At 34.5% G+C, this 12,098-nt stretch overlaps 1 protein-coding gene across 7 annotated transcripts in view; it reads right to left on the bottom strand.

Annotated features, from left to right (window-relative positions):
• VPS13B (vacuolar protein sorting 13 homolog B) overlaps window positions 1-12,098 on the bottom strand; it is a 950,112-nt gene that overhangs the window by 107,333 nt on the left and 830,681 nt on the right. For all 7 annotated transcript variants that reach the window (XM_031954131.1, XM_031954187.1, XM_031954247.1 and 4 more), the window contains 2 exons: window positions 5,443-5,624; window positions 3,710-4,059 (listed from right to left, as the gene is read on the bottom strand). In XM_031954131.1, coding sequence (XP_031809991.1) covers window positions 3,710-4,059; window positions 5,443-5,624 — 532 coding nt within the window. The remainder of the gene's footprint in view (window positions 1-3,709; window positions 4,060-5,442; window positions 5,625-12,098) is intronic.

The raw sequence follows: 12,098 nt of genomic DNA, 5'->3' as shown, positions 1-12,098 counted from the left end.
CAATTTTCTCCAGATTTTTTCCTAGCTGAAGATCTAAAATATTATTAATATATTCTTATGCCAGGTAGCTTAGAATTATATCGACACTTTCCTTTCTTCTGCACCAGTTCCATGAAATATAAATGGGGTAGGAGACTTCCATCCATGCTGGACAACTTGTCCCACCTCAAGGTCTCACATTCCTGAAGTCTAGAGGGATGAAGTGCAGAATAAGCTGAGACTCAACCAAGGGAAACCAATTTGGTATAAATCCCTGAAGCATTCTCTTAGAAGAGACAGTTTGAGACTAATAACCTGGAAGATGCCAAAGGGTAGATCATAATTTAGAGCACAAACCCTGGGAGGAGTAGGGCATCTAGAAATGGCTCAATTTCTCTTCATCTGCTATTATGTACACTGACAACATCCATTTTCACTGAGTAGCAGAAGCAGCATTTATCTTTTTTGAGGTTTCTAGTGACTATCTATATAGATGAGAGGATTATGATAAAAGGACTCAAAAGAAAACTAACTTTCTCTCTTTCTCAGATATAATGTTTTCAGTATAAGATGTAGTTTAAAAACCCAGTTGTTCTGTTCTAGTGCTCTAAAAGATGCGTGATCTCATTGATATGAAAGCCTATGCATATGACAACCCTTCCATACTTGTACATCTGATGAAACTCCCATAAGCTTGCCACAGGGGGTTTACCCAGTGTGTCTGGAGTGGGGAGAAAGGAGCATGTTGATCCTTCTTGATCTGGTGAAGATACTAATAGGGCACACAGACTATCCATTAGTCATTCCTTGATCTCATCATGCAACTAGTCAATTTGTTTTTTCAATCACACATTTTTTATGAACTTGTTAAACTTGTTATTCAAGTTCATTTGTTACTAAACATTCATCCTTTTCCCTAACGTCTTGAACGCTAACATGAGAAAACAAACGCAATTCTAAATCTTAGCTGTCTTAAAAATCCTGGGATTCAAAACTTCATTTTAGTAATGAGTAGGGATCTATTTATTGGCAACACTGAGGTCAAGCTACCAGATGGGGTTCAGAAAAAACAACAATAAATAAAAAGGGAAAAAACTCCAAAACATTGCTTTCCCTATCCCTTCAGTAGACCTTTTATTTACATGATGAGGAATTTAGGAAAAAATGCAAATTAAAGAACACAAGGGAGTTATTTACATTTTTCTAAAGAATACAGAAAGTCTTTAGGGAACTGTTTCACTGTATTGACTCTTCATATGTGGAGTTCATTGTAAGCGTAACAATTTTAAACATTTCTTGGAATGCTGGATATAGGCTAAAAAATTTTTAAGAATTTTATGTGATATCACATAATTTAAATTTGACCGTGCTCACTTTGACAACTAAAAGCTCCCTTATTTACCTTTTACCATTTACCATACATACCATCAATACTCCCGGTAGAGTTTAGAGTGTTAGAAACAAATTTTTAATGAAATGGGACATAATACTGTATGAAATAAAAAAGGACACAATTTTCACCTTTTCAAAAATATCTCTTGAGTGTTAATCTGCTCATGTTTGATTTGAAGTCATGAAAGAAACTGCATTTGATACTTTGGGATCTCAATCTTGTTTCAAAAACATACATCATTTGCTGAGAGAGGGAGGAAGAAAAGGAATGTACTGCTAGAAAAACCAGATCTGTTAAACCTTAAGGTGCAAGGCCAAATGGCTTCATGCTTCAACTGTCTAGCCCATCTGTATTGTCTAAAAAATTATTTATCTGGGATATCAATTCAGTACAAGTATGCAGAAACTTAAATTGTGTTTCCTGCTAATTGGGTTCATGTTCTGGTTGGCAGCAATCATACTATCTATGAAGATGATTGTACAATAAACACTGTGATTGAGAAACTGGACTATCCCTCTAATGCAGATAAATCATGTATAGAACATCTTAGAAACGACTTTAAGAACCTTTAAGGAAAAAGTCTATTTTTGTGATAAATATCTTGTGATTTCAAAAGAATACATTTAAATTTACTTTCAAATACATAAGGTTAGATGCCCACCACATTAGAACATGGTGGCAAGTACCCTTGACATGGGAGGAAACGAGAAAATTACAGCAACAATTACAGAAGTATATCCTCTTGTGGCTCATGTTAACATTGCCAAATCCCTGTATAAATCAGAACCAACTATTCATAGAATGTACCTGTCAGCAATATACTACGTGACATATGGCTCTACTTAATCAAATATACAATTCAATTTTTTTCCAACTCAGAATACTCCTTCAAGGCACCATGTTAGTCAGTCAGTCATTCACACTCTGATGTGGTTTAAAACATTTAAATATTTATGCACCATATTTTATTTATATGTATAGCTGTGTCTAAGAGAATTCTTTACCCTGGGAGGGAACCGATATTTCTGAAGGCCATTTTGCAGTAGTTGCCACACATGGGTCTTCTTAATAACAGGCACTGATGCTAAGTAAAAAATATCCTAGGTTTAAATGCCCTATCAATGTCTTTTTTCTATTTTTGTTTTTTATTAAATGTATTGTTCAGAATATGACCAAAAAAACACAGAAATTGGAGCTACAAAGATTATTTTCACATTGCTATTTGAACCAGCTGTAAAGATTTAGATCACACTAGCTCTTGTTTTACGCATGTCCTTTGCAACAAGAAAACCATGGAATGCCCTTAAAAAAGAATTTTTAATATAAAGCAGATGCTTTATCTTTTCTTACTTTGCTATTGTAGTGCCATGTTAGGTAATTAATTCCTCAGCTCTATATAGGTCTTCATGCATATAAATAGAATGATTTGTTCCCATGACAATTAGGAGGTTAGAGAATTGAAAGTTCCTCAGGTCAATGCTGAACTTGTACTTGGGAAATGAAACCCCAAATGCAGCATACAAAGACTATTAGGGGAGTAACTGTCTGGTCTTAAGTAAGAAAAAAAGTTCTATTTTTAAAATTACACTAAAAATTAGTAAAGGATGCAAAACAACTCTGAAATCTGTTATTGTCACATGATTTAGTTAAATGAATTACATGCTACTGAGAACTGAAGGCACCCTATTTCCATTAAAATTTAAATATGACAGACATCACAAACATATTTCAGCCCTTTCCAATATGGACTGATTTACAGAAAGGGGTAAAAGTGAAAAAAATATTATGAAAAAGCAGTAGGGTGTAAAGTTGTTTTATGTAGTCAGCCTCTTAACGATATATTGAAAGAATGGTAAGTTAACAGAGGCAAGGGAGAGAAACTATATTTTACCTGCCTATCATATACAGATTATCTTGGTATATGTGTATGTATGTGAAAACATAAAGTGCCTAATATCTGAAAGACCCACATTGATGTTTCATTTTTTTAACAATCCTTGAGATTACACTAAGTACTGATTGATTGAAACTTTGGCAAACTGAAACTATAAAGAACTTGGAAAAAATTCTGGGGAATAGGGTACTTTATACACAGATGTGGCACATTAGTCACAAAAATGTGGGCATAATATTCAATGCATGTGTAGAAGACCCATATTCTCTAGAGTTCTAAAAAATAATGTGGGTTGCTTTGCCAGTGTAGAAACATGTGCCAAATATTCCACTGCCCATCCACTTCATTCTGTCACATTGCAGTTTGGTTTTGACTTGTCTGACATGGCATCCAATTGAAAATTAAACACGGTCACTTTGGAAATGGCTATGGAATGTACGTACCTGTTGCCAAGCTTGTATTGCAGTGTTTAGAGAATGAACTGCATGCTGCCCAAAGTTTACAAATATAGAATCAACTATCACAGTACAGTCCAGAAGTTTTTCTGTTGCCTCACTAGAAACAGCAATCTGTCCATGGATGCTAAAGGGTTTCACCACAGTCTGCATGGTAACATTTCTGCACTCTAGAAGTTTGCAATCAGCTTGAGTAGAGAACTGGAACTCCTGACAGACTGATCCATCGTTCCACTGCCTGAGATAAATGTGTGGTTCTCTAAAAGAGAGAATCATGTACTCTAGCTCAGCTGGAACATTCTTATCAGAGATGAATGGCTGTAGGTACTGTGGTGAAACTATGAAGAAAACAAAAAAGGAAGAAAAACAACACATTAGAAGTGACTGACCATACATTATGGGGGAAAATATATGAGCTTTCAGTTTGCAAAAAGAAATTTTACTTTGGAAAAGGAAAACAATATAATACACAGGGTTAGATGACACTTCCAAAAGTTGAATTTTTGATTTTTTTCTAAATTGAAATAAGGGCCTACTTTTGTTTAAAACATGTTTCCTTTTCAAACAGTATATTTTATATCTGAAGTTGAGTTTTAAAAGAAGCTTTGCTGAGGCTCCAGATAGCAGACTCTCTTCTCTCATAAGTATTAATCAATGGTTCCCTTATTTTCACAGAAGACAGCGGAATACTGAGTCTCAAATACAAAAAGTCAAATTCCTCAAAGGTAAGGAGACTCCTATAGGACGATACTGCATCTCTTATATACTTTAAAAAACATAAGTTTCTTCAAGAAATTTTTTTTTAAAAGCAGCTTAATCTACCCGCTCCCCTTTTTGTTCTTGCTGAAAAGGCAATATGCTTACCAGCAGCTGTGTTTGGTTTTAATCTGATTTTTGCTTTTTTCCCATTGTGTGTAAATCAAAAGTCCTAACACCTGGTGTATTAACTAAAAAGCTAGAGTATAGTCAAAAATGATTTATAAATAACTATCTGATTGGGAATATTAACATTAGCAAGTTTGTCAGAGGCTATTCTTGGATTGTAGAAAAATTTAAATCAAAACTTGTAAAACTACTCAAGTTATCTGAGGTTTTGTCCATCTCCTACAGAAAGTGTTCCTGTGTTTGAAATCAGGCAATATCCTGAAGTACTTCTGGAATGTCCATGCCATTAATGCAATGACACAGCACATTGAACAAAAACAGATGCATCTCTTTCAAAAAGATCATAATCGGAATAACAGTGAAACCCGTAATTCTTGTAGATTTCTCAAAAATCCTTATTACAGAAGCCCCAAAGTCTTAAAGCATTTCAAGAGTTCTGTAAAATGAACTAGCTCAATGGTATTGGTGGAAAACATAAAAGATCTATAAGTTTTTTGAAAAGAAAGGGAACACCTGCTGGACATGCCTGTTGCCTCATGTGGCTGCAAGCCATTGCTGCTGGACAGACTTGGCAATGCTCCTCACTGTTCCAGGGAAAATGAATGACACTTCTAAAAATATTCAGTCCCATAGGAAAGGCAATCAGCAACCACAGCACTCTGGGCATTGAAGGCTCCTAATACAGGCAACAGAAGGCATCAATTTGAAATTGAAACCCTTCTTTGCACTTCCTGGAAGTTCCCAGGGTAACTGTTAATGAACAATGTGATTCATAACTAGCAAAACAAAATGAGAAAGATGAAAAGGTTTGCGAACTATCTCAGAGTAAAGAGTACCTGTTCCCAGCTGATCAAGGTGATGACAGAAATGAAATTCTAGGTGAGCAAACTGGAGGGAGACTGCGAGGGATGGCACAAACCATGGGGTGAAGCAGGAATCCACTCGGGTACAAGCAGCCAGAGCTGTTGGTGTTACAAGCTGATCACAAGCACTTTGAGAGCCAGATTCACTTTCAGAGCTGTGGGGAAAAAGTTGTTTTATTAATTCACCATCTTTAGTTTTTTGTCACATCACAAATGACATGACTATTAGTTTTTTATGTTTTGCTTTTAAAATAGCAACAAGAAGCTAACACTATGCTCGTTTCATGATGTCATCAAATCCTCTGTAATTATTATTTTGAAGTCATCTCTTGATAATGAATATGTTGATTACCTGCAGTAAATTCCTACTCAGAGAGTGGCTCCTTACCCCAATACTTTGAGGCCATCTTAAATATTGTGTGCTTTGGGGAATGCAAATTAATTTTCACATCAGGTTGAGCCAAATCTGATTTGGAAGATAAATATGCTGCAAGAAACATAGTGTCTCTCAATACCAACTAAATACGAATTTTTGCTTTTCTCGTTTCTTGATAATGTACCTTCTTTCTATCTCTCTCCTAAACCAGTAAGTTGTTCACCAGTTTTCTCTGTTTTGAGCCCTGATTTAAGTATACTGGAAAACCGAACCAAAGTTGGAAGGATGAGGAGTCACACTATATGATTACTTCCTCTTCCTCTCTCCAACATTTTTATAAGGAAAAAAATCATATTGAATTCAATATTATATGTAGTAGTAGCCTGAAAGGGTATAACAACAGGGAATGGAAGTATAATACATGTTCACATTAATTTTACTTAGTCATGGTACTTCATTGTTTTGCTACTGTATCCTCTCTATTCTGGATTATCATCCTTCTTATTTAGTCTGTGGTGGAGAAGAATGCTTTTGACAACTCTTAAAACTCAAAAACTTCTCTTCCATGGTTATAACTTCAGCCATACTAATTTGTCATGAAACTAGCTGCCTAATCCCCAAAGTGGAATGATTCCATCTTCTCATCACAGTTCTGATGGGAGATATAAAAGATGTAAATGGGAAAGTTCCTGTCCTTAGTAAGTTTATAGTTGGGGGTAAACAACATATATCCCACAAAAATTTAAGAATATAATAAGGATCCCAAAGAGATTATAAAGAAGGGAAAGGGACCTGTATGTGTACGAATGTTTGTGGCAGCCCTTTTTGTAGTGGCTAGAAACTGGAAACTGAATGGATGTCCATCAGTTGGAGAATGGCTGAATAAATTGTGGTATATGAATGTTATGGAATATTACTGTTCTGTAAGAAATGAGAGCAGTAATGAACTGAACCAGCTACGCCCAGAGAAAGAACTCTGGGAGATGACTAAAAACCATTACATTAAATTCCCAATCCCTATATTTATGCCCACCTGCATTTTTGATTTCCTTCAAAGGCTAATTGTACAATATTTCAGAGTCTGATTCTTTTTGTACAGCAAAATAACGGTTTGGTCATGTATACTTATTGTGTATCTAATTTATATTTTAATGTATTTAACATCTACTGGTCATCCTGCCATCTAGGGGAGGGGGTGGGGGGTAAGAGGTGAAAAATTGGAACAAGAGGTTTGGCAATTGTTAATGCTGTAAAGTTACCCATACATATAACCTGTAAATAAAAGGCTATTAAATTAAAAAAAAGAATATAATAAGGAATGAAATGAATGAGAATTAATATTTTGAATCCATAAGGACTGATAAGAATTGAGAAGTAGAATTAATCAGTCATTCTTGAGGGATTTTAAATTTGAATCAGGTTCTGGAAGATGGGAATAAACAGGCTGGAAAAAAGCATGGGGAGATCTTTTAACAAATACTGATTGAATGCTTACTCTCAGGGAACATAAAATACAAGCTTTTTATATTTGGATTCAGCATTGCCATGTTAGCACTCCTTTATCATATAAGATACACATTTCAGAGTAATAAAACACAAGATACAAACACATTTATGTATCTAAGTATGTGTGTGTGTGCACATGTATTTTTGCACATGTATATTCATATAAGTACATAGAACACAGAATCACATAACATAAGAATTGTAAAGAATTTCAGTAATTATCAAGTCTAATTCTTACCTAAAAGGAATTTTCTTTATAGATATATATAATGATAGATCTATCCATTTAGATATAAATAGGTCTATATCTATTGATATCTATATATAAACATATATATATATATATATATATATATATACAAATATATATATACATATATATATACACATACACATACACACATAATCTAGCTGGAATAATAGATATCTATTTACTAATTTACCTATTTAGATGGAAAGATACAGTTGTTTTAGCAGGCACATATACATCAGAGCAATCTATACTTCCCCTTCTCTTAAAAATATATCTATCCCAAGTAAAATTACTATTAATTTATTTATATTCAAAATAAAACCCAGTTTAGCAAAGCAAAATTTTTGATTTTAGATTAGGAAAAAATGGATGTAATAGGTGCTTTCACTTTTGAATTCCCATATACTACTATTTAAAGTTTACCACCTATGTTACAGGGTTGTTGTAAAGTTCAAGTGAGATAATTTATGTAATGTACTTGCAAATTTAATATTTCTTGTCAATATTTTTACTATAGTTTATCTTAATAACAGTGTGTCAAATTAAAAAATCACATATGTCTATAAATATGTATATATGTAGGTATTTATGTCTGTATATATGTCTATAAATTTTGTAGAGGTCAATGAGATCAGATATAAAATAGCAATATGATGTAGGCTTTGGATGGATCTTCTCTTACTAATTTCAATCTCTGATATGGTACATTTTTCTAAGGTCTATCCTGATCTCTCTTGTGCTCAGTGAACAACAGAATTCATAGCATAAAAGCTTGATAAAACACTATGAAGCAGTGTTAACTAAAAAATTCATTTATATTAAATTATAAAAACAGAGGAAGTATAGTAATAATAGCTACACTGTTGGGCTCAGAGTCAGGATGACTTTGGCTCAGATTTCATCACTGACACTTACTGGCCATGTGACTCTGGTTTAAGTCACTTAACTCATACGCCTAGAATTTACCTCCTTAGTCATAGATCCCTCCCTAGCAATGTTCAGGGGAAGAGTTCCTCACTGGGACTTTCTTATGTAGATACCTTTTTTAGAGGTTTTAGAAGTTGGTGGTTAGCAACTCAAAACCAGAAAAAAAAAAAAAAACCCAACCTACTACTAATCAACAATGCTACAATAACTTTGAACTACTAAATTAAATGTTGCCATCTTAAATCCAAATAATTATCCCAAAATATACACATTAGTACCATATCCAGATGAACAATTCTAAGAAATATATATAGTGTGTTCTGGCCTCAATTGAAATATGTTTAGAATAAACAATTCTATAGGTTTTCAAATGTTTCTTCAATTTGTTCATCACCACAATGCACTATAAAAAGTAGCCTATACATATTTACTTTTAACATGAGGGTTTTGGCAGAACAGTTATTCACTGTTCAAAAATGGGAGCTGATGGACCTGCTAGAGTTAGTTACAGCTGCTATATTTTTGTAAATTTTTTATATGGATACAGCTATATATAGATTTCAATCTAATTTAGGCACCAAAAGGAAGAAGCAGAATTTATGGGACAATAATGGCAGGCAGGGATAGAAAGATATATATATAAAAAGAGACACAAACCCTCCAAACTTCGAACATCTATATTTTAACACTCCCCCTTTTCCCACCAGACTGCCAAAACAGGTCAGATTCATGGGTCATTGCCAATGTTCACAGTATTCTCTGGTGCTGCTGGTTCCTAACATGCTGAATGATGGTTCTTGGAAGCAGGCAAGACCTCTCGACTTATAATAAATGGATCTCATAAGATTCAGTAGTTAGTTCAAACATCCAGAAGTTCAGATGCAAAGCTAAACTTCTTGGATCCCTTTATACCCTAATTCAAATAATAGAATAATCCCATAAGGTTTCCAAACAGGAAATATATAACAGAGAATAAGAATTCCTCAGCAACCCTGTAGCTACATTAGGAATTTTTAGGTGGCTGCTGAGCCACATTTAGTACTTTGGAAAAATAATGATGAGCTACTCTCACTTTAGTGGATCAAAAGTTTAATGATGGCAAGACCCTCTTTTTATTCTTTTATACTTGTATTTTTGTTTTATTCTTTGCATCAGAGCACTTAACAGAGTGCCTTGTACATGGTATGCATTCACATAAATATCTGTTGAATTAATTAATTGATGAGAAAAAATTTAGTATAAAGACTATAAAGGCAGCACAGAAAAAACCCAGAAGGTTTCTTATATTTAAAGAAGCACAAATTTAAATAGCAAAAAACGGTTGCATATTGAACCAGAAAGAAAAAAAAAAAGGCAAAGTCTTTGAAGGGTTTTTCATTGTTGGGAAGGAAAAGAAAATATAAAAACAAAAGCAAAACCTTGTAAGAATTTCTTTCCCAAGGGATAGAGGAAAAGTAAAAATTCAGGCAGGCAGTAACCTTGCTTATAAAGGAAAGAATTTTCCAGGATAGAACCTTGAATTATTTTAATAATGAGAAACCCAGATGATAAAGCTGTTTCAAAGTGTAGCGCTGTTGCCCAAATGGCTTGTGAAACTAAAAGAACAAGAATACTGTCCAGCAAATCCTTGGTTTGTAGTTAGCAGAGCAGACATGAAGAAGCTTGATGAGGGGAAGCAGTATTGAGAGAAAAGCATAACTTTCCACATAGAAAATGAGCATGTGATCCAGAATTCTGGTCTAGGAATAAAGGCCAGAAAAAAAAAAAAAAAGGACTGAAATGGCAAGGCTGTACTGGAGTTATTAGAAACATACATGCTTATTCCTTTTTCAGCATGACCATCACCAAAACAGTGTAGCACAGGGAAGAAATCCTATGTCCTTCATGAATCCTTCTTATCTGTTTCTGCCCACTCTGATTTTCCATATTAACATATTATTATCTATTTATACTCCTTTTGACACTTATCTTAAATTGCTCTGTCATGCCATTTAACTATTTCACATGTATAGATCTTACGTGGAGTATATTAAATTACTGAATGAGAGCACATTCTAAATTTTTTTGAAAGATTAAAAATAAGTGGTTGAAGAATATCTATTACTTTGTGTCATATTTATGTGTGTATGTGTCTTGTCTCCCTACATGAATACAGATAACAGGAAACCACAGAAGGTTTCCTAAAAGGAAAGAAACGGCCAGATCTATGCATGAATAAAATGAAATTGTTCTAAGAGAAAGATTATAGAATTATAGGGTGCAGAGTGGGAAAGTACTGCAGAGATGATCAAGTCCAACCTCCTTACTTTGCAGAGAAGGCCAGTGTCCTACCCAAGTTCATCCTAGTAATGGCTAAACCTTAGATGAAGATCAAGATCAGAGTCTGGAACTTAGATAAAAAAGGTCAGGTTGGAGATGGAGACTTGAGAATCACCTGTATAGAAGTGATGGCTGAAGCTGTGAGATAAATGAGCTTGCCAAGGGAAAGAATGTAGAGAAGGAAGAGGAGAAAGTTGACAACAGAGTCTTGGAAAGGGTTAGAAAGATGAATTAGAATAGGAAACAGAAAAAGGAAATAGAATAAGTGAAGGAAGAAAATCAAGACTTTTTTGGTACCTTTGAAGCCAAAATAAAAGTGAATATTCAAAAGGAAGGGCAAAGAGTGTTATATTAAAAAAAAATCAACTGAACAAATATTTAAGAAATGACTGCCATGTGAGATGTAACAAAAGCTAACAGATACATTATATATCACCTTATGTTATCCATTTGCTAAGCATTTTACTCATTTGATATATCATTTGATCCTCACAACAACCCTGGAGAATAGGTATATTCCCATTTTACAATTGAAGAAACTGAGGTGGGCATGTTAAGTGACTTGCCTAAGGTCACATAGCTGGTATCTGAGGCCAGATGTAAATTCAGGTCTGTCTGACTCCAGGCCTGAGCTCTAGTGCTGGTGGTTTTGAGAAGAAGGATCTGTTAGGAGAACTGAGCTGAAGGAAAAGAGGATTCTGGGATGTAGGAAGGCCTGCTAGGCAAAGGGATGGGAGATGGTGAACTGTGGGTGAAGAAAAGAGAGGGGGCCAGGAATGTAATTTCAAAAGTTACTGTTAAACTGGCCTGCAATCTTTGAAAGCCTAATAGTAACAAATAGAAAGGCTACATGGTTTTCTCCAGAGACTCCCTAAAATGATGAAAAACATGACCTTCAAAGTTAAATAATTTGAAGGAAAGGCAAATAGGTAGAAGCAGGAAATATCTCTCTATATGAATGTTGAAAAAAAGCCATAAATCTAACTTCTGGACAAATTTTTTATCCTTTAGACTATATGAAGTGCAATGGCTTTTTTCAGGTACTCATAGAAGAGAATTTCTCCCCATTTTCACATATCCCTATGGTTGAAAATGACCCTAGAAGGTCACTGGATCTAGCCACCTGCTTCAGGTTAGGCCTACCCACCTACCAATGGCATGGTCAAGGTCCATTTTCTAGCTTATTAAAAGACTCTGGTTCACTGAAATCAAGAGGTAATATATCTATTGACAGGAAAAAAAATTAAC

This window comes from Sarcophilus harrisii, chromosome 1, assembly GCF_902635505.1.
Source record: "Sarcophilus harrisii chromosome 1, mSarHar1.11, whole genome shotgun sequence".
Lineage (NCBI taxonomy): Eukaryota > Metazoa > Chordata > Mammalia > Dasyuromorphia > Dasyuridae > Sarcophilus > Sarcophilus harrisii.
Note: the sequence above shows the minus strand (reverse complement) of the source record. Positions and strands in the feature narration are given on the sequence as shown.